General features: G+C 38.9%; 1 protein-coding gene across 4 annotated transcripts; it reads left to right on the top strand.

The window, feature by feature from the left end:
* Nucleotides 1–27,641, top strand: CSTF2 (cleavage stimulation factor subunit 2). Of its 4 annotated transcripts, XM_081567263.1 has the most exons (15): nucleotides 1–87; nucleotides 1,213–1,291; nucleotides 1,847–2,016; nucleotides 2,707–2,843; nucleotides 3,604–3,723; nucleotides 3,813–3,950; nucleotides 8,010–8,133; nucleotides 14,285–14,347; nucleotides 17,077–17,136; nucleotides 17,775–17,916; nucleotides 18,698–18,873; nucleotides 19,158–19,450; nucleotides 24,358–24,468; nucleotides 25,179–25,304; nucleotides 27,414–27,641. In XM_081567263.1, exons 1-14 carry the CDS (start codon nucleotides 30–32, stop codon nucleotides 25,299–25,301), a joined length of 1,794 nt encoding a protein of 597 aa, XP_081423389.1. In that variant the 5' UTR covers nucleotides 1–29; the 3' UTR covers nucleotides 25,302–25,304; nucleotides 27,414–27,641. The 4 variants fall into 4 exon arrangements, with proteins under 4 accessions (XP_081423389.1, XP_081423390.1, XP_081423391.1 ...); XM_081567264.1 differs by lacking the exon at nucleotides 17,077–17,136; XM_081567265.1 differs by lacking the exon at nucleotides 17,077–17,136 and having other exon boundaries at nucleotides 1–278.
* Nucleotides 27,642–28,000: the final 359 nt, after the last annotated feature.

The raw sequence follows: 28,000 nt of genomic DNA, 5'->3' as shown, positions 1-28,000 counted from the left end.
GGCGCACCGGAAGCTGCCGGAAAAGAGCGATGGCGGGTTTGACTGTGAGAGACCCTGCGGTGGATCGTTCTCTACGTTCCGTGTTCGGTGAGAGGAATTCGGTGGAACCAAACATCAGGGAGGGACAGAAAAAGACGGGGAGCGGCGGGGAATCCCCTCCCTGCCCCTCGGTAATCTCCGTGGGAGCCATAGGTCGGGCTTGAAACTCGACCTGCCTAAACTGTGGGGCCCTCAGCCTAATAGACTCGTCAGCAAAGTGATGCACCCCTTCCCTCAAGGTCTCTCAGCAAAAACTACCGTGTTGTAAAAAAAACTACTGTTCAGCTTCTATGCGTTTCTCTTTTCATAAGCTTCAATTATTAGCCAGAAGCGAGGAATCATGGCAACTGTCCTGTGCTACTTCTCACCCCCTAGCCTAGAATATAGGTTGTGTGCTGAGGGTATAGAGCCTTGTGTTCACTTCCCGCCCTCTCATAAGGGCTTTCATCCTCTGCTTTTTACCGGTTACATTTTAGTTCGTGTTTAGTGGTAGTGGCTACCTGGCGTCTTAAGGTGGATTGTAAATGAATGAATGAATGAATGAACGAACGATTAAAACCTCGTTGAAGAAATTTTAAAGAGGGTCGAGTCTATTCTGAGTAATCTTTTCAGCCGAAATAAGTTTTTTTTTTTTTAAGTACGTGTGGTGATTTTAAAGCAACTTTTGGAAGAAACGTGAGGAAACAGTTCCCAGTATTTTTTGTTATAGTTGTTTTACAACAGAATGATTTTTAAACATCCTCTAGTACACTCATGGTCATTCTCCTTTGAGTGCATGTATATGTGAAAATAAAGACATATGCACCAGCTTTAAAAATTATATTGACATTTTTAGTAGTTAATGATAAAACTTAAACAACTTAAGATAAATACCAATGCCTAAGTGTTTTCACCATAGTTAAGGGAAATCTAACACTTGTCAGTATAGTCCGAGAACTGATACTTAAAGAGTGCCTACTCCTTTTGTGTCTAGTCTCTGGTTTATTTCTCTTGTGATTAAAGTCAGCGCCAGAATTAAAATCTTGTCTAAGGGACTACCAGGGAACTGCGATTGAAGGAACATTGTATTTGAACCAGTTGTTACATTGTCAGTGATATATGCAGATATTTTCTCACTAAAGATCTAGGTTACAAAAATCAGAATTTTGATATGTTATCTATTTTCTTCCTTAGTGGGGAACATTCCTTATGAGGCTACTGAAGAGCAGTTAAAGGACATCTTTTCTGAGGTTGGACCTGTTGTTAGTTTCAGGTGAGATCTTTTACTACTTGGTGGAAGTTTCTTAAAAATCACCACAGATTTGGCCCTTAGTAATAATGGCAAGGTTTTTACTGGTGAGTTTTCACATGCATTCTTCTTTGTTAGTTTGTAATAGCTTCACTGAGATTCACGTACCATAGGATTCACATTCATTTTTACTAAGATACATTTTTTTCACTTAAAAAGATGTGTAAAAAATATTTCAGTGGGACAGAGCAATGGGGTTATTTGTCTTACAGTAGACCAAATTACAAGGCAGTGGTAGTGGAAGGGGCTTCCCAAGTGGCTCAGTGCTAAAGAATCCACCTACCAATTCAGGAGACTTGGGTTCAATCCCTGGGTTGGGAAGATCCCCTGGAGAAAGGAATAGCAACTCACTCCAGTATTCTTGTCTGGAAAATCCCATGGACAGAGGAGCCTGGTGGGCTACAGTCCATGGGGTCACAAAAGAGTTGGACACAACTTAGCAACTAAAACAACAGTCATGATAGTAGGAACCCTGTGTGTATGTAACATTTGCACCTGACGCTTGCCTCTGCTCTCCAGGTTGGTTTATGATAGGGAGACAGGAAAGCCAAAAGGTTATGGCTTCTGTGAATACCAAGACCAGGAGACAGCACTTAGTGCCATGCGAAACCTAAATGGGCGTGAATTTAGTGGGAGAGCACTTCGAGTGGACAATGCTGCCAGTGAAAAGAACAAAGAAGAGCTGAAGAGTGAGTATAAATCCAAACTGTATATAACATGAGTTAGTAAAGATGTAACAATGAAGATTTCTCGCTTAATGATATGTTTTAGTATCTGTTGAAATGGTTATCAGCCTTTTTTACTTGACCTACCTAAAGTGCCTGCATGAGGGAAATGTGTGTGTATCTTTGAGAAATAAAGTAAAATTGGCTTAAGCCCTTCCATCTCCAAGGAATTGATTTCCAGTTGAAGATGAGTTTCAGGCTTACCAAGCCATAAGTCATGTTAACTGTCATTAGTGTTTGCCACTCCTGTAATTATGTTGCCAGATCTGTAACTGCTGGGGATACCAAGGCATTCTCATGGCTTTTTTCACAAGGTAATAGATCCAGAAATTCCATTTTGAAATTAGAATTTTTTCTGTTTGAACCTTTTGCTTCTGAAACGACTTGTGAAAGGAAATGAATATGCCTAGTCCCTAATTTAGGTTAACACTGTTCAACTGTATAATCTGGTCTCAACTTTCATCTGAGAACAGAAAATAACACTCTGTGACTTTCCTTCACAGAAATAAAATATTTGCAAATCACTTATTTCTAGAATCCAGAAAATTTAAAGTTATCAACAGGTTCTTACAGCAGCCTTGGAAAGTAGATACATGAAGTGATTTAGCTCTTTATTTTACCTCCTTAACATTTTTGTACCTTCTTCCCAATCAGGCCTTGGAACTGGTGCCCCTGTCATTGAGTCACCTTATGGAGAGACCATCAGTCCTGAGGATGCCCCTGAGTCCATTAGCAAAGCAGTTGCCAGCCTTCCACCAGAGCAGATGTTTGAGCTGATGAAACAGATGAAGGTGGGAGGAGGGATTAGGTTATGATTATTTTATCATATCAACTCTTCAAGGAGTCATTGATAAGTTAATGGAAATGATATCCTGAGCTCAAATAGTAGATGTGCCTGTTGACCAACATTTCTTACACCTTCAGTATTCCACATGTACTCAGTGTATTATAAATTTCATACAAAGAGTTTTCTATTTTTTGTGCACAGACACACCTACACAATCTGGCTGGGTTTTTGTGGCCCATAGATATCATGTGTAGATGTTAAAATGTGTCTTTTTTTCCTAAATGGTGGTATTATGCTATTTGAAATACCTACCTCCTCCTATTCTGGCCTGCTATGCCCAAGATTTTCTGTGCTATGTAAAAACTTATAATTGCTTCTTTTTTACAAAGTAATTATTTTTGGCTCTGCTGGGTCTTAGTTGCTGCACGGGCTTTTTCTAGTTGTGACGAGTGGGGGCTACTCTAATTGCAATGCGCTGGCTTCTGATATTGCAGAGCATGGGCTTTAGAGCATGCAGGCTCAGGAATTGTGGCACATAGGCTTAGTTGCCCTGTAGCATGTAGGATCTTCCCGGACCAGGGATGGAACCAATGTTTCTTGCATTGGCAGGCGGATTCTTAACCAGAAGACCCCCAGGAAAGTCCCAGTAATAGCTTTAAAAGCCTCTTGCATATTACATTTCTCAGATGGGAATAGCTCCAAATCACTGTCAATTTCTGAGTAATAAGTATTGAACCTAATGATGAATCTGTTTATCTTCACAGCTCTGTGTCCAGAATAGTCCTCAAGAAGCACGGAACATGCTGCTTCAGAACCCTCAACTGGCATATGCTTTGCTACAAGCACAGGTAGTCATGAGAATTGTGGATCCAGAAATTGCCTTGGTAAGTGCTTCTGGTTCTTTTATGGAAATGCTAAGGTAAACCGTGAGTAGGAAAGAAACAGCACATAGATTTGTCTTCTCACTTTTTAGAAAATTCTTCATCGCCAGACAAATATTCCTACGCTGATTGCAGGCAACCCTCAGACAGTCCACAGTGCCGGGCCTGGCTCAGGATCCAGTGTGTCAATGAACCAGCAGAATCCTCAGACACCTCAGGCCCAGTCTTTGGTAAGACTTTATCCCTTAACATTTTTTTAAATCTGTCTTGAGAATGTCATTTTCATTTTAGAAGGGTATATTGAAAGAAGAATGTTCAGCAGCCAGAGATGATAATTTCAATTTCCAGGCATAAAAACAGTTAACAAGGTTGCATAGTACATGACATCTGAATGAAGACATATTTGGTGCCAAGTTTGTAAAACAAAGATCCTTGCTTCATGCCCTTTTTTATAAGCTAATTTTGTGTGTATGCATGCATGGCACTGTGGTTGGCACTTTGTTCTTCCATAGATATTATCTCATTTAATACTTAGAGCATTGCATAATATTGGCACTCTTATCTCCATTCTTACTGATGAAAAAAGTGAAGCTAATTTTCCAACTGTGACACAACACCTTGAAGCCATGAAAATCAGTATATTTAAAAACTGAAAAATTCTGTATGGAGGAAAAGAAATAAACACCAGAGACAAACGACAAATTGGAAAAAAGTATTTGCCACACAAGTGAGGCACTGGAGGCTGACTACTTAAGTTAGTCATGTTCTAGAATGTTTATCACCACTTTATAATAGTGAAAAATTGGAAACGTCCTAAATGTATAACAATGGAAGAACAGAGAAAAGTGTATTTATTTAATGAAATACTCTTATAACAGTTCAATAAAGTACATGTGTCACCATGAATAACTTGCAGAATGTAGTTTCATGTAGCAGTTAAAGTGAACTAGGATACATGCTATCAACACAGATAACTCAAAAATGTAATGCCATACAGGAGTGAAAATAAGTAAATGTGGAAGTATTTCCAAAATATGGGATGTATGTGTCTGTACATATCCCAAAAGCATGTTGAGTGAGTTGCAAAGAATATGTTCAGTATGTAATTGTTTACATAAAATTTCAAAACATCCATCAGAATTGTTCAGTGGTTGTCTTAAGAGGGAGATACAGGATGCAACTGGGGGAAACCTATGGGAGATTTCAATTGTATATGTGTATCTGTATATATATGTGTATAAGTGTATATATATATGTATACACATATGAAAGTGAAAAGTGAAAGTGGAGTCGCTCAGTCGTGTCCGACAATTTGCGACCCCATGGACTGTAGCCTAACAGGGTCCTCTGTCCATGGGATTTTCCAGGCAAGAATGTTGGAGTGGGTTGCCATTTCCTTCTCCAGGAGATCTTCCCGACCCAGGGATTGAACCCGGGTCTCCTTCATTGTAGGCAGACACTTTACCATCTGAGCCACCAGGGAAGCCCATGTATACACATATATGTATACGTATATGTGTGTATATGTGTGTGTGTGTGTGTGTGTATATAAAATATGTTTCCTTGGGCTGGATGAAGCAGAAGCTGAAATTAAGATTGCAGGGAGAAATATCAATAACCTCAGATATGCAGATGACACCACCCTTACAGCAGAAAGCAAAGAGGAACTAAAGAACCTCTTGATGAAGGTGAAAGAGGAGAGTGAAAAAGCTGGCTTAAAAGTCATCGTTCAAAAAACTAAGATCATGGCATCCAGTCCCATCACTTCACGGCAGATAGATGGGGGAAAAGATGGAAACAGTGACAGACTTTATTTTCTTGGGTTGCAGAATCACTGCAGATGGTGACTGCAGCCATGAAATTAAAAGACACTTGCTCCTTGGAAGGAAAGCTGTGACAAACCTAGACAGCATTTTGAAAAGCAGAGATATTAGTTTCCTGACAAAGGTCCTTCTAGTCAAAGCTATGGTTTTTCCAGTAGTCATGTATGGATGTGAGAGTTGGACCCTAAAGAAAGCTGAGGACCAAGGAAATGATGCTTTTGAACTGTGGTGTTGGAGAAGACTCTTGAGAGTCCCTTGGACAGCAAGGACATCAAACCAGTCAGTCCTAAAGGAAATCACTCCTGAATGTCCATTGGAAGGACTGATGCTGAAGCTAAGACTCCAATATTTTGGCCACCTGATGTGAAGAACTGACTCATTAGAAAAGACCCTGATGCTGGGAAAGATTGAAGGCAGGAGGAAAAGGGGACAACAGAGGATGAGATTGTGGGATGGCATCACCGATTCAATGGATATGAGTTTGAGCAAGCTCCAGGAGCTGGTGATGGGCAAGGAACCCTGGCATGCTGTAGTCCATGGGGTTGCAAAGAGTTGGACATGACTGAGCAACTGAACTGAACTGACTGAATATGGTTCCTAAGATGTATGGTTATTTTATTCTCTCTATAACATATCTGGAATTTTTCACAATAAACAACAACAACAAAAGACCTCAAATAAATTAGTAAGAAACTTGCTAACCCAGTAACCCAGTAGAAAACTGCAATGGACATGAACTGTTCATAAGGATAGAAATACAGATAGATATTAAATAAATGTGTGAAAACTGTTCAACTTCAAAACAAGATAAATGTGAATGAAGTACAATAAGCTACCATTTTTCACCTGTTAGATTGGCAGAGGTAAACAATTTGGATAACTCATACAAAGGTTTATGGTAAGGGTCAGCAAACATCTTCTAAATGGCCAGATAGTAAATTTGGGGGCAGCTTTGCAGGCCATGGGATCTGTCTTGATTACCCAACTCTGCCATTGGAGTGTGAAATGAGCCATAGGCAATACATGAACAAATGTGCATGTTTGTGTTCTGGTAAAACTTTGTTTATGAAACCAAGCAGGGAGCCAAATTTGGCCCCATGGGTCATAGTTTACCAACCCGTGCTCTGATTCAGTAAATGCAGAAATAAATTAAGATGCAGAGAGGTTAACTGCTCCAAAAATAACAATCTAAGTGGTAAATTCAAGATCTGAATCTGGTTCTATCTGTCCTCATAGCCTGTTTTCTCTTAACCACCTCACTATACAGTTTTCTTTTTTCTGTTCTGGAGTTTCGTGTGTGTTCTCTGAGACCATGTGATTTTTAAAATACTTATATATCTTAGTTTTATTCTGTATTTATTGAGTTCTTTCTATTCCAAGGGACTCCTCAGTTCTCTTGGAAATACACAGATGAAAACAACATTCCCTTTCCCTCCAGGAGCTTTACTGTAGCATTAAAAAAAATTTTTTTACATTCCCCTCGAACAAGAATTGTATCTAAGGAAAGTGATGAGAAAAGAATGGTCAAAAAAATTTTTTCACCTTAAAAATATAGACTGCCAACAGTTCCATTTTTAAAAGGAAAAAGTCCTAAATTATTTCCTCTTTGCTTCACAGCACTTTTTTTTAAAAAACTCTTACTGCCAGGCCCTGGTCTTGAAGTCAACAATAGGTGCTATATATGGCCTTGGAAGAAAATTTATGACAAACCTAGACAGCACATTAAAAAGCAGAGACATTACTTTGCCAACAAAGGCCCGTCTAGTCAGTTACGGTTTTTCCAGTAGTCATGTATGGATGTGAGAGTTGGACCCTAAAGAAAGCTGAGCACCGAAGAATTGATGCTTTTGAACTGTGGTGTTGGAAAAGACTCTTGAGAGTCCCTTGGACTGCAAGAAGATCAAACCAGTCAATCCTAAAGGAAATCAATCCTGAATGTTCATTGGAAGGACTGACACTGAAGCTCTAATACTTTGGCCACCTGATGCGAAGAGCTGACTCATTAGAAAAGACCGTGATGCTGGGAAAGATTGAAGGCGGGAGAAGGGGATGACAGAGGATGAGATGGTTGGATGGCATCACCGACTCAATGGACATGAGTTTGAGCACACTCTGGGAGATGATGAAGGACAGGGAACCCTGGTGTGCTGTAGTCCATGGGGTCCCAAAGAGTTGGACACAACTGAGCCACAGTTGGACACAACTGAACAACAAAATGGCCTCACTGCACAGACAAGATTTGTGTATGTCTACTTTTAGAATATGGTCTCTCTCAGTCGTGTTCTATGTAACCAAGCTCATTGTATGTATTGCAACTTCTGTTCAAAGTGTTATAAATCTAATGTTGCATTAGACATGCTGTAAGAAAAGGGTATTTGGTAGAATATTTGGTGGTGTCCATTTGAAGACTTTGCATGTTGAGTCTCCACAGAGGCATAAAAATACTCTGGTTTTTCTCTTGGTCAGAGTGGAATGCATGTCAATGGCGCACCTCCTATGATGCAAGCTTCCCTGCAGGCTGGAGTTGCAGCACCAGGGCAGATACCAGCCACTGTAACAGGACCTGGCCCTGGTTCCTTAGCTCCTGGAGGTATGTTTTCATTTAGAGTCTTTGCCATTTTGGTGTTTTGCTAGAGTTTTGTTACAGCAAATGGCATAGTATATAGCAAAATTATGATGTGGCAACGAGATCTTGATATTAATGTATAGCTAGGCAGTATATATCCTAGGTGGAAGAAATAGTTGATTTATTATATACAAATTTACATGTCTGATTATGAGAGCAAGGCAAAGAATGATAAAATTCCAAGTTAATGAGGGGAAAAATAGAAGAAATGGAAACTAGACCAAATCAACAAATACAGAGAAAAGGAAACGACATTTTGAAGTCAGTAATAATAAACATAGAGTTAAGGTGGAAGGAATAAAGTCTCATGTAGTCATTCTGCTAAATGTAAATGGATTGAATTCTCCCACTAAAAGCCAAAGACTGTCAGGTTAGGTTAAAAAGTCCATGGGGTGGGTGGTGGGCAGGAAACAAAAAAATGCCTGGTCATGTTTGTTGTTAGCATTATATTTAACAAACATAACACTGTATTTCATGAACTATAATTAGACCAAACAAGAGGGAAAAAGAATTTTAAAAACTAATATGTTCACTAAAATTGTGTATATAGGAATTAATATTACACTTACAGCTTTTCATCATTCAGCAACCATAACTAACAATGTTATGGGTGGAATAGTGATTCCTCATATGAAACACCTGTATGAACATATGACATGTATTTAAAGTTTTTTATGTAACAAACTCACTTGTTATTTTATCTAATCTGTGTTAGATTGACTGCAACACAACTAATAGGTGATAATTTGGATTTAAATTTTTCTGTTTTATAAAGAAACCAGTCTAAAGAGCTAAGTTGACAGGGAATGGGAGAAGGGATTTTTTTAATAATTTATTTTAATTGGAGACTAATTACTTTACAATATTGTAGTGGTTTTTGCCATATATCGACATGAATCAGCCATCGGTGCACATGTGTTCCCCATCCAGAACGCCCCTCCCACCTCCCTCCCCATCCCATCCCACAGGGTCATCCCAGTACACCAGCCCTGAGCACCCTGTCTCATGCATCAAACCTGGACTGGCAATCCACTTCACATATGATAATATACACATTTCAACGCTACCCTCTCAAATCATCTCACCCTCGCCTTCTCCCACAGAGTCCAAAAGACTGTTCTATACATCTGTGTCTCTTTTACTGTCTCACATATAGGGTCATCGTTACCATCTTTCTAAATTCCATATATATATGTTAGTATACTGTATTGGTGTTTTTCTTTCTGACTTAACTTCACTCTGTATAATAGGCTCCAGTTTCATCCACCTCATTAGAACTGATTCAAATGTATTCTTTTTAGTGGCCGAGTAATATTCCATTGTGTATATGTACTACAGCTTCCTTATCCATTCACCTGCCAATGGACATCTAGGTTGCTTCCATGTCCTGGCTATTGTAAACAGTGCTGCGATGAACATTGGGGTACACGTGTCTCTTTCAATTCTGCTTTCCTCAGTGTGTATGCCCAGCAGTGGGATTGCTGGGTCTTATGGCAGTTCTATTTCCAGGTTTTTAAGGAGTCTCCACACTGTTCTCCATAGTGGCTGTACTAGTTTGCATTCCTACCAACAGTGTAAGAGGGTTCCCTTTTCTCCGTACCCTCTCCAGCATTTATTGTTTGTAGACTTTTGGATAGCAGCCATTCTGACTGGTGTGAGATGGTACCTCATTGTGGTTTTGATTTGCATTTCTCGGATAATGAGTCATGTTGAGCATCTTTCATGTGTTTGTTAGCCATCTGTATGTCTTCTTTGGAGAAATGTCTGTTTAGTTCTTTGGCCCATTTTTTGATTGGGTCGTTTATTTTTCTGGAATTGAGCTGCAGGAGCTGCTTGTATATTTTTGAGATTAATTATTTGTCAGTTGCTTCATTTGCTATTATTTTCTCCCATCCTGAAGGCTGTCTTTTCACCTTGCTTATAGTTTCCTTCGTTGTGCAAAAGCTTTTAAGTTTAATTTGGTTCCATTTGTTTATTTTTGCTTTTATTTCTATTACTCTGGGAGGTGGGTCACAGAGGATCCTGCTGTGATTTATGTCAGAGAGTGTTTTGCCTGTTTTCCTCTAGGAGTTTTATAGTTTCTGGTCTCACATTTAGATCTTTAATCCATTTTGAGTTTATTTTTCTGTATGCTGTTAGAAAGTGTTCTAGTTTCATCTTTTACAAGTGCTTGACCAGTTTTCCCAGCATCACTTATTAGAGAGATTATCTTTTCTCCATTGTATATTCCTGCCTTCTTTGTCAAAGATAAGGTGTCCGGTGTGTGGATTTATCTCTGGGCTTTCTATTTTGTTCCATTGATGTATATTTCTGTCTTTGTGCCAGGACCATACTGTCTTGATGACTGTAGCTTTGTAGTATACTCTGAAGTCAGGCAGGTTGATTCCTCCAGTTCCATTCTTCTTTCTCAAGATTGCTTTGGCTATTGGAGGTTTTTTGTATTTCCATACAAATTGTGAAATTATTTGTTCTAGTTCTGTGAAAAATACCATTGGTAGCTTGATAGGGATTGCATTAAACCTATAGATTGCTTTGGGTAGTATACTCTTTTTCGCTATATTGATTCTTCCAATCCATGAACATGGTATATTTCTCCATCTATTTGTGTCCTCTTTGATTTCTTTCATCAGTGTTTTATAGTTTTCTATATATAGGTCTTTTGTTTCTTTAGGTAGATTTATTCCTAAGTATTTTATTCTTTTCATTGTGATGGTGAATGGAATTGTTTCCTTAATTTCTCTTTCTGTTTTCTCATCGTTAGTGTATAGGAATGCAAGGGATTTCTGTGTGTTAATTTTATATCCTGCACCTTTACTATATTCATTGATTAGCTCTTGCAATTTTCTGGTGAAGTCTTTAGGGTTTTCTATGTAGAGGATCATGTCATCTGCAAACAGTGAGAGTTTTACTTCTTTTCCAATCTGGATTCCTTTTATTTCTTTTTCTGCTCTGATTGCTGTGGCCAAAACTTCCAAAACTATGTTGAATAGTATTGGTGAGAGTGGGCACCCTTGTCTTGTTCCTGACTTTAGGGGAAATGCTTTCAATTTTTCATCATTGAGGATAATGTTTGCTGTGAGCTTGTCGTGTATGGCTTTTATTATGTTGTGGTATGTTCCTGGGAGAAAGGATTTTTAAGTAAATTTCAGCAAACTCAACAGTTTTCCCTTATCCTATAGAGTTACCATTGAACTTAAATTACCTTTCACTGAAAGAAAGAGATTCCGTGTTTTATATATTTTCTTGTGTTATAGGTGCCTAGCTTACCTTAAAATATCACGAGTTGTATGTAACCCGGTCCTACTATACATGGCAAGTGTGCAACTCATGACTTGCAACTCATTACATGAGTTGAGAAACACCTAAGCTAGTCTATACCCTGTTCAGTGAGCCTAGTGCATATCATGCATTTGTATGTCAAGTTGCTATAAAAATATCTGCTCTCCATTTCTGTACTTAACATTGTCATGAACTGTTAACATACAGTGTATAAATCATTGTCATCTGTAGACAAAACATAAGTAAGGATGTTGAGAAATAAAATAATGGAACCAGTAAGCTTGATTTAATATAGAGAGGGAGCCTTATATTTTCACTAGAAAATATACTCACCCCATTAAAAAGTGACTACTTAGCCATAAAAAATAAAAACAAGTTTTAATATGTAGAGATTTTACATGTTGCATTATTTGCTTATAAGCCAATAAAGATAGGAATAAATAAAAGGCAACTGAAAAATACCTTTTAAAGTTAAGGAGTATATTCTTGGTAATCCTTGAATTAAAGAGGAAATAAAAAGAAATTTATAGATTATCGAAAATACAACAAAAAGTAATACACTCCATTAAAAAATGTGTGGGAAAGTAGTGAAAGCAGTATTTAAAGGAAAGTGAATATCCTTAGGCACCTTATTAAAGAATAAAGGAACTTTTCTAGTTCTAGAGTATTAGGGAAAAAAAGTAACTATAAAAGGAATTTAAGTAATTAAATTTTCAAGTTTTTTTTAATGCGTTTGTAGCATTTATAGTTCTAAAGTTATTAAAACTTCACTACAAGTTTTGGGATACCCTGTACAAAGCTCTTTGGCAGTTGCTGAGAAGGGGAAACAAACTAGTAGAAAAGTAAGCAAAGAAAAGGAGTAGGCACTTCATAGAAGAGCAGATCCAGATGGCAACAAAAACATTTGTTACTTGAGCCTAGCAGACAAGCAAAAGTTTTCAGAGATGACACTTGGTGGAGGGAGTGATACTATACATTGCTAGTGGAAATGTGAAGTTTTTCATCCTTTTAATAGTCTCACATTAAAAATTCATGTACACTTTGACCCACCAATTCCACTTCTGGGAAGCTAGCCCATACAAATAAAGGTGCCGTTATGTGATAGTGTAATATGAGAAATTAGGCCCGTGGTTCCTTCTGCCACTGCATAACCTCAGATCCTAAATCTTTGTATTGTTTTGGTGAGTGGTCTGAATAAATCATAGAATGTTATGGCTAAAAGAGAACTTTGAAATCATTTAGACCTCAGATGTTAATGTGCATTAGCTTTACCTGAAGGGCTTATTAAAATACAGATTACTGGTCTCCACACCCAGACTTTCTAATTCAGCAGGTCTGAGGTAGGGCTCTGAGCTTTGCAGTTCTGACACATTCCTGGTGATGCTGATGCTGCTCGTCTGGGGACCACATTCTGAGAAGATACTTGTTCCCTGTACAGATGAGCAAGCCTGGAGGCTATATTAATTTTATCAAATCAGTTGTCTAAAATGACAATTACTTAGTAACATTGTTAGGGCTAGCACAGATTCAGGTTCTCAATTCATGGCTCTTTGGTGCCTGACATGTTAAATGAGATAAGAGAATGTGACATGTACTTGGGTATTTTAGATAAATATTAAAGAATTCCAAATAGTTCAGCCTGTCTTTTCTCCTCTTTCACAGCAAATATTATTGTTTTGAGGAAAAGAAAATTACTGCTGTGTGGGAAGGACCAGACAAGTACTTATGGTACATGTTTAGTCTTTGTATAGCAATCATACCCCTGCTGGTTAGAGTAGACCTATCATTCTCAACACTATTAGACCCAGTGACTCCTTTTTGTAACAGATATCTTACAGTGATGCTTTACTATCCTAAAATGAAATGTGCAGATGACATAACATACTTAACATGGTTTCCAAGAAAATTCAGTATACTTACCCTAACTATAAGGGGGAAGTAAAAGGAAATTAACTTATAGTAAAAGAATATTATAAATATGCAAGTATTTAAGCACAAGTACACTAGAAAACAAAAAATAACAGATGCTTGCACCTGTACTGTAAAAGACAGATCCAGGTATATTTTGGCAATTCAGATACCACAAGGACCATTGACATTGATGATGTGATTTTCTGAATGGTGAAAATGAAAACTCTTGGTAAAGTTATTAACAAGAGACAGTACCCATAATTTACTCAGTAATTCCGTTTTTGGAAAATTCAGTGTGTGTATGTGTTGGTGTAAAAACAGGGCAAAGAAGCTCTTTGCTTACAAATAAAACAGACAAGTTCTAAGTTCAGATGACTGTAAAAAGATTTTCATTTATGTGAATATTCAGCAAGACATTTGAAAATTTTGCAAGATAGAGTAATTCTCGATTTGATAGAACTGTCTCACACTTTGCAGGACATCTATCAATAGTATACCTGTTGGCTTCTCATAAAATGCCAGTTGTGCCCCAACAAATCTTTGTCACCACTGAAACAGTATACTCACACATTTATAATACAAAGTACCCTGGGAACAGTACTATCTCTTGTGGGAGGAGGTATGTGCCATTATGCTGTATTACAGAACCCCCTGCCAAGCTTTTGGTAATGAGTGAGATTAAGAATCTTAATCTTAACTCACTTTATCTTACTTAATCTCACATAACTCACTTTTCTGTCACTGAAGCTTAAGTACACTAACAAACTCCATCTTCTGTATAAATCCATTGTTTAGTGGTAGTTAATGATCCTCCTTTGTAGGTTTCTGCTTGTGGGGCAGAAAGAGGAAATTTGTTAACTCAGCCACAGTCCAAATTTTTCCCTTACTGTGTTTATGTTTTTCTTTCTTGCCCTTTATCTTCTAGGAGGAATGCAGGCCCAGGTTGGAATGCCAGGAAGTGGACCAGTGTCCATGGAGCGGGGACAAGGTAAATAAATACTAATATCCAATTAATGTGGACTAGACTTGGAAATGGTCTATATCTGCACTGATATGGCAGCCAGTATCCACATATGGCTATTCAAATATGAAATTAATTAAATTGAATTAAATGGAAATTAAGTAAAATCTAAAATTCAGTTTCTCATGCACACTAGCTGCATTCTAAGTGCTCAGTAGCTGCATATGGCTAGGATACCATCCTGGATATTGCAGATATAGAACATTCCCATCATTGCAGAAAATTCTGTTGGACAGCACTGTCAATTGATTTAGAGCCCAACTCTACAAGAATTAATGATGAAGCACATGAATCCTTTGTCTCTATTTAACTTATATCACATTTTCCTGGTAGTTTAATGCTTCTACTCACATGTCCTCTCTCCCTCTATGGAGATCTGAGTAAGGAATTTTAGTAATGAGCATGCAGCATGTGGCTAGGTATGTGGAAGACTAACTTTAAACCCCAGAGAAAATTGGGCAGGGGGGAATCAAAGGTCTGTGATACCTGCTTGGTAAGTGTATGTTATACTGTGGTAGTAACACTGGATACCACCACAGTGACAGCCACTCCAAAATCACCACGTTATTCTCTCTGTTACTGAAGTTTGAAGAAAAAGAATGCAGTGATTTGTTTGAAACCAACATCGGGAAGAGAGAGAAAAAAAAAACCAGAAGGAACTAACAATAAAACTGAGTGCAACCTATAGGCCACGCACTTTAGTTTTCATACACAACCTTGCGAGTTAGGTGGGGGTGGCAACACTTTGGTTTTCAGGTGAAGAGCCGGAAGCTCAGAGTTCTGAGTTACTTTCTCAAGGGGACAAGGTAAGTAAATACTGGGATCTGAATAATGTAGACTGGGCTTGGTGCACTCATCTTCTCTTCCAGCTAATAAGTTGCAGAACTAAGATTCCAAAGTCTCTGACTCTGAAATCTCTCCCCTTTCTGTCAGTCCACACTGCCTCTATTAACTTCCAAAAATGCTTTTTAATGTCTTCTATTCTAATTCATGGGCTTCCCTGGTGGCTCAGATGGTAAAGAATCTGCCTACAATGTGAGAGAGAGAGAGAGCTGGGTTTGATTCCTGGGTCAGAAAGATCCCCTGGAGGAGGAAATGACAACCCACTCCAGTATTCTTGCCTGGGAAATCCCATGGACTGAGGAGCCTGGTGGGCTGCGGTCCATGGGGTTGCAAAGAGATGGATACAGTAGAGTGACTAAGCACATATTCTTGTTCATTGCATCCTTGTGATTAGAAAGAACTGCTTTGGGTAAGCATAGGGAAGCTTAAATTACTTATTAGCATGTGGTCTATAAGTAAAACCCATTTTTGAATTATTTTTTAATTTTTTTTTTAGCTATGCCCTGTGGCCTGGGGGATCTTAATTCCCCAACCAGAGATTGAACTCAGGCCACCTCAGTAAAAGCACTGAGTCCTAACCACTGGACTGCCAGGGAATTCCCCCAAACCCTTTTTTTTAAAAAAGCAAAATACTGAGATAAAGGTCTATGCACTGTACTCCTTGTCTGTGGTTTATATACTGATATTGGTGGCTGAAGTGACAACGCATAATCTTGTCAGGCTGACAGTGGAACAAGCTTTCGTCCAAACACCTCACTTGAGCAGCCCATGCTTTTGTGCTGTTGTGCCCCACCCAGCTCGGCCACTATCAGTAGTATGTGTCACAAAGTATTTCTGCTTTGAATATTTAGAAAGAAGGAATTAGAGTTTCAGTCATACCTTTGCCTCTCCCCCAGCCATGAATAAACCAAACTTTGTTTAATACACATTTCCAAAAGACATCTTCCCTCTTGATGTAGTTATCTTCACCTTTCTGGTCAAAAGTTAACAAAGGGAAATGACTTGAGTTTTGAAGATGTATCAAGGATGTCTTCATGAAGAGATAAAATGAGACTTTCCTTCCTAGTTTTCCTTTAGTACCCAGCAGAAGAAGCAAGAATCTTTCATTTGTACCCAGTTCGTCAGTCTTTTCCTGCAATCCATACTTCTTTTGAACATTTGTAAAGGTGAAAAGAGACAGTGAGATGTTTAAGAAGAGACTTCTTGCCTTCTGCTGCCTTAGTTTAGCATTGGTGCCCTTGTCATCTTATTAGTCTTTAATGATGTGATGTTTGTTTATTGAAAACTTAGAGTGGCTGAGTACTTCTTGAGGAGTGATATTCTCTTTATCTAAAGTTCATTCACTGTATTTCCCCTTTTGATAGCAGAAATTTTTGTGCCTTAAAGTATGACAGAAGTAATACTGTCCCACTTTTGTTACGGGCTTTTCCAGAATAAATCTTGCCTTCCAGATTCACTGCAGTTTCTTCCATTTTTTGCTTATGAAAATATCTTTGCCTTCTTTGCCTAACTAGAGATTCAGAAGCATCTGTTTTATATTGTTTCTTTTTTTCAAGTATCATAAGATTTAAGGAGAATCCTAGTAGCAGAGGTGAAAATTACAAGTGGCTGGTTATTCCTGCCCAGATAAAATCAGTGGCCCACAGGTTTTACCTTAGGAAGCAATTTCATCAGAGCAGGACAGTTTCAGATCATATAGTTTAGGAAGATTTTGTAGCCCAAGGCAAGCTAATGACCTCTTGGCTTTTTAACTGATGTGTATAAATCTCCAGTGTCTGTATGCTTCTGCATGTGTGTGTGCAAGCTATTTTAAGTGTCTGCTCTTTCTCCTTTTGAACTTACTGCTCACTTAGGAACCGTACAGCACTCGCCCGTGGGACCCACCGGGCCTGCATCAATTGAGCGAGTTCAAGGTACCCATTGTATCTGCGGGTTTCCTTTTGCTTGTGATGTTCAGGGTGGGACATTGAGAGGATAAGGACTGCTCGGCAGTCATCCTCACCTTCAGAACCCAAAAGGGTAGCATTTGGGTTTTTTTTTTTTTCCTCTTGGGGCCACAGGCCTAAGATTGATGTCTTCGCACAGGGCAGAGAACATGGAGGATATGGGCATCTGTCTGAGGCTGTACTCCCTCCCTACTGGTGTCAGGAGGCTTGGATGGAATAGCAGTCTGTAAGGAGACAGCCGGTTCTCACAGAGCCATGGCAGTGTTCACATATGCCAAGACCCTAACTCTTTTGTGGCTCTGGTCCTTGAACTAAGATTGATTCTAAGCAAAACCAAGGGCCCAAGTTTCTTCTTCAGATTGCAGTGCTAGGCCTTGGAAGGTTGCTCCCCAGTTTGCTCTTTATATAATTCCATCCATACCTCTGACCTGGCACAGATTCTGCCTATACCCTGCTTCTGTTCTTGAGCTGCAAGAGGACTCTGCTGTGGTGAGATTTCACCCACTCTACGGTGTCTGAACTACGTTGTCAGTGGTAGAGTCATTCATTCCTTGTTGCCATATGTGTCCTTCACAGAAATAACTCCCCGTTTGTTTCCCTGTCAGTGCCAATGCAAGACCCCAGAGCAGCTATGCAGCGTGGGCCCTTGCCTGCCAACGTCCCAACGCCTCGAGGTCTGTTGGGAGATGCTCCAAATGACCCACGTGGAGGCACTTTACTTTCTGTAACTGGAGAGGTAGAGCCTAGGTAAGCCCTGCCACAGAAGAAAAAGATTGGAGGAATTAGAATTTTCCCTTGCTTTGAGAACAAAGTCTTCTTTTACCATTTGTGCCTGTTTGCCTATTTCAAAAGATAAATAAATATTCATGACCGCTGTCCAAAATGAAGCACTTGCTGGGCAGAATTTGTAGTTGAAGTATATCATTTTGAACTAACCATTGCTACTTTATCCTCAGGAATTAGAAATTCTAGCAGACGTATCGGACCGGGAAAAAACTACTACTAATGGCAATAATAATAATAATGGATATTAATGAGGTTTATGCCTCTGAATCTGCATTGAATACTTCATTGAGATTATTTCATTAAATCTACACAACAACCCTGTTGTTGATACTAACCTTGAGGTTGATACTAATATCAGTCCCATGTTACAGATGAAGAAACCAAGGCATCAAGAATTTAAGCAAATGTGCTGAAGATCACATAACTAATACGTGATAAAGCCCAGATTTGAACCCATATAATAACCCATGTTCTTAAGTACCATACTGTGTATTCATTATATATAATGGATATCCATTAATTCCTCCTTAATTTGAGTGCCCTGACCAAATATGAAATTCTTAAATACATGGGTTTACATCTCTAGTTTGTCTTTGACCTGTTTTGTGTTATTCTCTTAGAATTTGTAGACTGATGTTTGTATCAGTTCTTTATCTAATTTTTACTTACTGATCTTCTGGTTGACACTTTTCATGTTGTTTTGTTCTCTTTTAAAATATAACATTTTTTTCTCCATCTCTAGAGGTTACCTGGGACCACCTCATCAGGGTCCGCCCATGCACCATGTCCCTGGCCATGACAGCCGTGGCCCACCCCCACATGAGATGAGGGGAGGGCCATTAACTGAGCCCAGACCTCTAATGGCAGAGCCAAGAGGACCCATGATAGATCAGAGGGGTCCACCCTTGGATGGCAGAGGTGAGGGGAAACCATGTCACAAAGCTGACTGGTAGTTGTGGACTCGTGATGAATGCTCTGTCTTAGGCTCCAATCTGGGATACAGAATGCTGGGTCAGTAGAGTTGGCAAACATTTTTCAAGTTTATCTGCAAATTTGAGAAATTGAGAAGGAGAAAGCAATCTCATGTACCTGGGGGAGATGTGACTGGAGAAAATAGATTTCTGTCTTTCGTTGATTATTGGTTCTTCTTGCAGTAAATGTGGGTAGCTACCGAATAGTTTTCTTTAAACTTTTTTTTATAGGCGGAAGAGATCCCCGAGGCATAGATGCACGAGGGATGGAGGCACGAGCCATGGAGGCTAGAGGATTAGATGCTAGAGGATTAGAAGCCCGTGCAATGGAGGCCCGTGCAATGGAGGCCCGCGCAATGGAGGCCCGTGCTATGGAGGCTCGTGCAATGGAAGTCAGAGGGATGGAGGCCAGAAGCATGGATACAAGGGGCCCAGTGCCAGGCCCAAGAGGCCCTATACCTAGTGGAATCCAGGGTCCTAGTCCAATTAACATGGGGGCTGTTGGACCCCAGGGATCCAGACAGGTATGTGTAGTACTCTCACTTCCATGTGAAGTCTTGATCTACTCATGAATTGGTTACTGAGGCTGATTATTACTGCTTTCTGGTTTCTGAGCTTGTTGGGGAAGATTAGGATCTCCCTTCCTTTTGTTTCTCTGTTCCTTAGGTTGTGGTGGTTTTCTGACTGCCAAGAGTATAGTCCCTAGGTGTAACCTTGTCCCACAATTTCAAATTCTATTCAGAACAGAGCCCCTGATTTTAAGGGACAGCGTGTACATCAGTAGAATCTGGGCATGGATAATTTGAAAAGCCTCCCCCAAATGATTCTAATGTGTAGCCCTAAGAACTACTGCATTCAAGCATATGAAGAGCTATTAGTGGTCATTTAGCTAATCTTAGGTTTGGAGAAATCTGTTTTAATTTACTTTCATCACATAGCCTAAAGTGAACAGTGGAGTATGAATGGCAATTTACTAATGCTCACCTTAAAAGCTGTGCAACTGAATTTTCTCTTCTTTCTCTTTATTTGGTTTTCTCCAGTTATGTGTTATGGTGGGCTGTGATTGTCTATATGTTGTCATCTCCATCCTTTTTACCCTTCAGGTAGTGTGTGTGTATCTTCTCTGTGAGTTTGTTTGCTTATTTTGTTTTGTTTTTTTTCTGCTAATACTTTTGTTTGCCTCTAGCTCTTCCACCTTCATATTTCTTCAGTGTGACTTCCTCCTTCCTCTATGTACTTGTGTTTCTCTTTTCTTTCCCATATGCTTCTGTGCCTTACTCCCTCTCATGCGTGCATGTGTATGTGTGTATGAGAGAATTGTATGGTCAGAGTGGAATGGAACATGTCAGTCATCCAATTCTCTCATTTTTTCGGTTTGGAAACTGAGACCCAAGAATTCAGGTGACTTATCCAAATTCACAAAACTAAAAAGTGGTAGAGCAAGGAATAGAACCTATATTGTTTCCTACTAGACTACTACGTCTCTGTTATCTGCACATTGTATATTGTGTATATGTGTGTCTGTCCCTCCTCTTTAATATGATATGTGAATATGTTGTTTTCTGGTATGTGTAGGAAAATACTTGGTTACTGTTTTTCAAGTTGTACTTTTTAAAAAAATGTGTTTTGGGGCTTGATTTTTATTGTGCCCTCTATGGTCAGTAAGCCTCATAATTAAAATGGGTTTTTAATGCTTTCATTCAGTCATTCAACAAATATTTGTTGAGCACTTACTGTATATCAGACAGAGCTATAGGTAGTGGGGATAGAGCAGGGTGAACAAAATAAAGTCCTGCCCCTGTAGAGCTTGCATTCTAGTGGAGAGATAAATAACAAATAACTGCATGATGTCCTTATATAATTCTATTGAGAAGTCTTTTGAGAAGGATGTCAAAAATAATGGTTGGAAGACTGTTTGTCAATAATTTCTTGGTACTTTATCTTCTAGTACTCGGACTTGTTACTCTGCAATGTTAAATTTATCCTAGTTTTCATTAGTAGATTCTATAAAGCCAATTAGATTTAAGGTAGAGAAAAAATTTATCTTCCAACTTTTAAAAATTGTTCAATGTGTTTTCTTATAAACAAATAATATAAAATACATTCACTCATGTATAAAAGATAGACAGTAAGAACCTCGCTTTCTCCCCATACCTGTCTCCCTGTGACCCCCATCTCCTGTAGATAATTATATTTTATTATAATGTATCTTTCTGGCAAATCAGAATGCATACTATTTTTGCAAATATGAATATACATGTATTCTTATTTTTTCCTCCTTTCACTCTTCCGCACCTTGTTTTTTAACCTAATAGTATATCCTTAATTCATAATTTTAAATCAAATTTTGAAATTAACTTCCATCCACCTAGTTGGAAACTTGTTGATAAAGGTTTCTTATTACTAGGGTAATTATATAACTTATTGTCTATACAGAGACACATTTGAGGGTGCTGTCAGTAATTACTGTGAGGCAAAAGCATAAATTGGGACTGTCTTAGCAAACCTAGATTCATGCTTACCTGTATTATTACTTGTCTGCCTAGAATAGGTTCTTCTAAAAACTTTAAATGGCGATTATTAAATGGTTAGATCACATTACAATACCTCAAATTAGTATTGACTGAACCTTCAAAAATGTTATTCTCATAGATATTTCCAGTCCATAACAGATCATTAAGGTTCAGACTGGTCTCTGGATTCAGTATTCATAAAGAACTGAAAGTGATAGCATGTTAGCAATCTGTACAAAGCTGTTCTAATGCTTCATGTCTCTAGTGTCTTTGGGAACTGATTTAATGCATGCAAATGAATGTTCCAGATAATAGAATTATTCAACCAAGTTTTCAAAACTATTTTAACGAAAAATCATTTATAAAATATACTATGCTTTCTTCTCTTCTTAAATAGGATGCAAAAAATGATTTTGATCATTTTTGATTACTCAAGGTCATCATTAAATGTACCCACTCATTATTATATATGCTATAATAGAAATCATAGTTATTTCCTGCTTTGCTTTCTGGTGTCCTTCACTGTCAGACTGTCACCTGGTTCTTCACAATGCTATTATGATATCTGTTCCTAATGGTTTGTCCACATCTCTTTTATGCTTTGCTCCTTTTCATCTGCTGAGGAAGCAGGTAACATGTTTATTAACAATTTGTGTTTAATAAGAGCAGAGATCAAATTGCCAACATCTGTTGGATTATAGAAAAAGCAAAGGAATTAAAAAAAAAAATGTACTTTTGCTACATTGACTATGCTAAAGCCTTTGACTTTGTGGATCACAACAAACTGTGGAAAATTCTTAAGAGGTGGGACTACCAGACCACCTTACCTGTCCCCTGAGAAACCTGTATGCAGGACAAGAAACAATAGTTGGAACCGGACATGGAACAACAGACTCGTTCCAAATTGGGAAAGGAGTACGTCAAAGCTGTTTATGGTCACCCTGCTTATTTAACTTATATGCAGAGTACATCATGCGAAATGCCAGGCTTGATGAAGCACAAGCTGGAATCCAGATTGCCAGAAGAAATATCAGCAACCTCAGATATGCAACTGATATTACTCTAATGGCAGAAAGTGAAAAGGAACTAAAGAGCCTCTTGATGAGGTTGAAAGAGGAGAGTGAAAAAGCTGGCTTAAAACTCAGCATTCAAAAAACTAAGATCATGGCATCCACTGCCATCACTTCATGGCAAATAGATGGGGAAACAGTGGAAACAGTGTCAGAGTTTATCTTCTTGGGCTCCAAAATCACTGCAGATGGTGACTGCAGCCATGAAATTAAAAGACACTTGCTCCTTGGAAGAAAAGCTATGACAAACCTAGACAACATATTAAAAAGCAGAGACATCACTTTGCCAACAAAGGTCCATATAGTCAAATCTGTGGTTTTTTCTGGTAGTCATGTATGGACGTGAGAATTGGGCCATAAAAAAGGCTGGGCGCTGAAGAATTGATGTTTTCAAATTGTGCTCAAGAAGACTGTTGAGAGTCCCTTGGACAGCAGATATCAAACCAGTTAGTCCTCAAGGAAATCAACCCTGAATATTCATTAGAAGGACTGATGCTGAAGCTGAAGTTCCAATACTTTGGCCACTTGATTGCAAATAGCCAATTCGTTGGGAAAAAACCCTGATGACAGGAAAGATTGAGGACAAGAGAAGAAGGGATGGCAGAGGATGAGATGGTTAGGTAGAATCACTGACTCAGCGGACATGAGTTTAAGCAAACTCCAGAAGATAGTGAAGGACAGGGAAGCCTGGCATGCTGCAGGTCATGGGTTCACAAAGAGTCACAGAGAGTCACAAAGACACGACTTAGCAACTGATCAACAACTACCACCTAAGGTCTGGGTGAATGCTTGAGGGTGAACATAATTCCAGCATAGGGACATTTTAACAAGTATTCTAGTTGCTCTGAGGCCTTTTCCTTGGGTTCTTGTTGTTTTTCAAAAGATTGAACCCATTGAAGATCTTAAGTACCAGTAAGAATGATATAACTTCACTTGGTTAACTCAGGTCAGTCATGTTTCTTGGTCTGTATTTAGCAGAAAGTATCTGCTGCGTCTTCTCTGAGGGAAGTTATAAAAAACAAATATCGGGCTAATAGTAGTCTTTTCCCCAGAGACCTTCCCGTCTCCTTTCTGCCTCTGCCATTATGATCGTTTCTGCCTTACTTATAGGATAGGGCCCTTTGGGACGAACCGTGTTTGATTGAATTAGAGGTAGGCAGTATCCCTGTGAATGTAGCTCCCCAGTGGGCCAGCCTACATTATTCTACAGTATGTCAGCTTTCATTTCTGTTTCCACTGAGCAATAGTTTCTCGGATGCTGTCAGTTTTCCCTGTGCTTATGTGGCTGAATTTTGCTTGATTTAATAGTATCCAGTTGTGCTTTATGGAGAAGGAAATGGCAACCCACTCCAGTATTCTTGCCTAGAGAATCCTGTGGACCGAGGAGCCTGGTGGGCTGCTGTCTCTGGGATCACAGAGTTGGACACGACTGAAGCGACTTAGCGTGCAGGCATGTATTGGAGAAGGAAATGGCAACCAACTCCAGTACTCTTGCCTGGAGAATCCCAGGGACAGAGGAGCCTGGTGGGCTGCCATCTATGGGGTCTCACAGACTCAGACACAACTGAAGTGACTTAGCAGCAGCAGCAGCAGTTATGCTTTGTGGTATTTGTTGATGATGCTGGTGCTGTCATAAGCAAATGTATCAACGTACTAGTTGATCTCTGGCTAAACCCTGCCTTCTGCGGTTGCTAACAGTAGGAACTGATCTTCAGAGTCATTTATTTTATTTGCCTTTTTTACTCGTCTCCACAATCAGATCCTGTTTTTTCACGTTGCTAATATTACTGGATTCTGGTAACCTAAATGAGAAGTACCGAAAATCTCTCCTTGTCTCTGTGCACATAGGTCCCAGTCATGCAGGGAGCAGGCATGCAGGGAGCAAGCATTCAGGGTGGAGGCCAGCCTGGTGGCTTTAGTCCTGGCCAGAACCAAGTCACTCCACAGGACCATGAGAAGGTAAGTAATGTTGTCCAGCTGCCTCCATTTGCACAAATCTTTTGGAGTCCTCTTTTCATAGTCACCATGTGGAGGTCCTGGGTCTTCAGAGTCCCTTTGGAAGTGATGCTTATACTCTTAGAATTCTTTATGATCTTGTTACCTGAAAATCTGTGGGCCAGGTCCTAAAATTCTTAAATGGCTATATGTCAATGGTAGCTTGTCTTACTTTTCAGACTCATCTGCCAATAGATATTTTGTGTGCAGGCCTGATTGACCTGGAAATCCAAATCCCTTTCTTCCTCTCTTTTATACTTTATCCCTAAAGATGATAGCAGATTCCCCACAAGCATATCTTTCTGTTTCTATATTTGACCATTGTAGGGAGCTCAAAACTTATGAAAAGGAGCAACTTTCAAAGCAGGATTAAAAACTGTAGACTTCCCAGGGGTTACCAGTACCATCTTCATCTGTAAGAATTTGGGGTTCATGAAGGTGTCTGCTTTGAATCTTCTAATCTTAGGCATTGTACCAGTGCTTTTCATTTTGCCTCTTCTCACCAGCTGGTTTTGGTTTTTTCTTTGGTTTGGTTTGGTTTGATTTTTTTAATTTTTTTTTTTTTGGCTTTCTGTTTTCTGTATGTGAACTATCCTTCCGTCTTGGACAGAAGCTGGTGGTATTTTTTTAGCCACCATCGTTAAAACTCATTATGTTTTTTTTTCTCTGCACAGGCTGCTTTGATCATGCAGGTTCTTCAACTAACTGCAGACCAGATCGCCATGCTGCCTCCTGAGCAGAGGCAGAGTATCCTGATCTTAAAGGAACAAATACAGAAATCTACTGGAGCTCCTTAAAAGGTGAGCAGAATTACTCTGCCTGAGTCAGATAAGCTCCTTGTGCATTTGGGGTATGTACTTTTCAAGCTTAACCAACAAGAGTCTCTTGATCTCAAGACTACCCGAGGCCTGTACCCCTCTTGACTAGACCCTTCACTCTTCAGTAACTCAGTCCCTGTCATGGTAGGGGAAGGTGACAGGCATTTGTTCAATTGTTGAATTGATTGTAATCTCATTTAACCTTTTTTTCCTAAAATTGGCAACAGTGACATATGATCAATTTAACCAAATTAATCAAATACAGAAATGTAGAAAGGGTAAAAGCTCTGGTTTCTCAATCTCATTCCAAAGACATAACTGCTAAATATAGTTTGGTATATATTCTTCCAGAATCAGTTGTTATTTTACTCCCAACTATCCCATCAAAATGAAAATACAAACCATTTCAATAAAATATGTAAACATTTTAGTTTCAACTATTTATTTTACATTGAATATTTTGAGGTTAAACTGTTACAGCACATAATTTAAGGTAGTGAATGTCCACCATCACCATCAATCCCTGTACATTTTAGAGGTTACTATACACTACTGCCCTTAGTTTTCTTGCTCATCAGTCAGGTAGAAAGGAACATAACATAATCATGTGACCTAACCTGATTACATGTATAGGGTTTTTTAAAAAATTTTTCCCCAACATGTTATATTTCATAAACAATTTTGCTTTTTAAAAACAGTTTAAAATTTACATTGTCCCAATATCAATTGGAATTTCACATTTTGAATTTCTGCTTTTTATTCCCTCTTTGTAATAATTTCTGTTCATATATTATCATTTAACAGTGGTCTCATTTACACTAACTAGCAGTCTTTACTAAATATATTGTATTTTAATCCATATTTGTAATATTGTTAAAACTTTCAAACTGGAAATATGCATTATATCTGTATCTAGATATTAAATTGACTGATCTTTAATGGGAAGCAGTCATAGATGGGTGGCACTAGACTTACAGTGCGACTAGAACTTTTAGTCCAGATACCCAAGGCATTCTATTTTCTTTAGTGAAAGTGTAGACTGCCTATTACAGTTTGAGGAACCAGGGATGGTGGAGCCTGGTGGGCTGCCGTCTATGGGGTCGCACAGAGTCAGACACGACTGAAGCGACTTAGCAGCAGCAGCAGCAGAATGTGAGAAAATTATGTTTTGGGATAGTAGAGGTAAAAAATGTTTCTGAAAGTTCTCTCCTTGTGTATTCTTGCTTATAAGGTACCTCATTTCAAAGCCTTGCACATAAACCACAGAGCAGGGTTTTTTGTTTGTTTTATATTTTATTTTGAAATAATTAGAAATTCACAGGAAGTTGGGAAAATAGTACAGAGAGCCTCATGCACCTTTCCCTAAGCTTCCCACAGTGATAAAATTTTGGGAATCTATTGTACACAATACCTTTTTGGTTTATAGTGCAAAAGGAAGAAATGTACATTGGTACATTACTCTTAACTAGACTGCAAACCTTATTCACCTTTTATCTCTTTTAAACTTCCACTAATATGTACGTGTGGTGCATGTAGTTCTATGCAATTTTCCACTGGGAAGGTTTTAATGTGTATTTGCTCGTATTGGCGCATACTGTAGCCAAGAGGTTGGCTCTCCCTCCATCCTGTACCTTACTGGTTGTGATCCAGCTCTGCTATCACTGACAGGCTTATGTACCATTACCATTAGGTCAGTGGTTCTCAGCCAGAGGTGGTTTTGCCCCCTACACGATACTTGGAAATGTCTGGAGACATTTTTGGTTATCACAGCTTTAGCGGGTATGGTGTGCTACTGGCTTTCAGTGGGTAGGGACCAGAGATACTGCTAAACCTCTTGTAATGCTCAGGACACCCCCTGATAACAAAGAGTTATCTGACCCCAGATGTCAGTAGTGCTGAGGTTGAGAAACTCCACTGTAAGGGATGATTATTTTGGGGAAGCAGGAGGCAGACACTTTAGGAATCTGTCCCTGGTAATTTGTTCTTATGTATAGCCTCCTTCCCCTACCTTTAAATTCTTTTCTTCCTGATGTTTGGGGAAGAGAACTTTGTCTCCACTTGTAATGGCTTTCTCCCAACTTTTCCTTACAGGTTTTCAAAAATATCTGGCAACAGAAATGGAAATTAATTGCATAACTTGGTTGAAATGTTGCAAAAAGATGACTTCTGCATCCTAACCCTTGAATAACTCAAATTGGTGCCAGGTGGAGGACTCCTATCACCTTCTCTCAGAACAAAATCAGATCATTCTGTTGTCTTAGTTTGTATATTTTCTGTGACTTGAAATAAACTTTGAACATAATTTTAGTATACTGCAAATTGATATGCATAACCTTTTTGCTTTTAAAAGGCTGAACTCCAAGGGTGAAACTTTACACGTTTTCTACCCTTACTGCAATATTGTACTTTAATGTTGCATAGCTGTTTTTCCTTTTAAGTTAACCATTTATTCTTCTTAATGATATTTGAGAACTTCTCAGAAGCAGGGTTTTCTGGAGCTTAGTTTTTGCTTAGTTTGCTTCCAACAGGAATAATAATATTTGCCCTTTGAGAACTTGCTAGAGCTTCTGAGTCTACTCAGAAAGTAGCATGTGCTTAGAGCTGTAAAATGGTCAGAAGGCCAGCAAAGCAAAGAGCCTACATAGCAGAGCAGTGTATTTAGTTTAGAAAAATCCAAA

Source organism: Giraffa tippelskirchi, chromosome X (genome assembly GCF_054371585.1).
Source record: "Giraffa tippelskirchi isolate mGirTip1 chromosome X, T2T-mGirTip1v1.2.pri, whole genome shotgun sequence".
NCBI classification, from domain to species: domain Eukaryota; kingdom Metazoa; phylum Chordata; class Mammalia; order Artiodactyla; family Giraffidae; genus Giraffa; species Giraffa tippelskirchi.
Note: the sequence above shows the minus strand (reverse complement) of the source record. Positions and strands in the feature narration are given on the sequence as shown.

Coding starts and splice junctions, on each gene's coding strand:
- CSTF2 (XM_081567263.1), top strand. CDS start 30: ATGGCGGGTTTGACTGTGAGAGACCCTGCGGTGGATCGTTCTCTACGT. Junction 1,292..1,846: donor GGACCTGTTGTTAGTTTCAG/GTGAGATCTTTT, acceptor TCTGCTCTCCAG/GTTGGTTTATGATAGGGAGA. Junction 3,724..3,812: donor TGGATCCAGAAATTGCCTTG/GTAAGTGCTTCT, acceptor CTCACTTTTTAG/AAAATTCTTCATCGCCAGAC.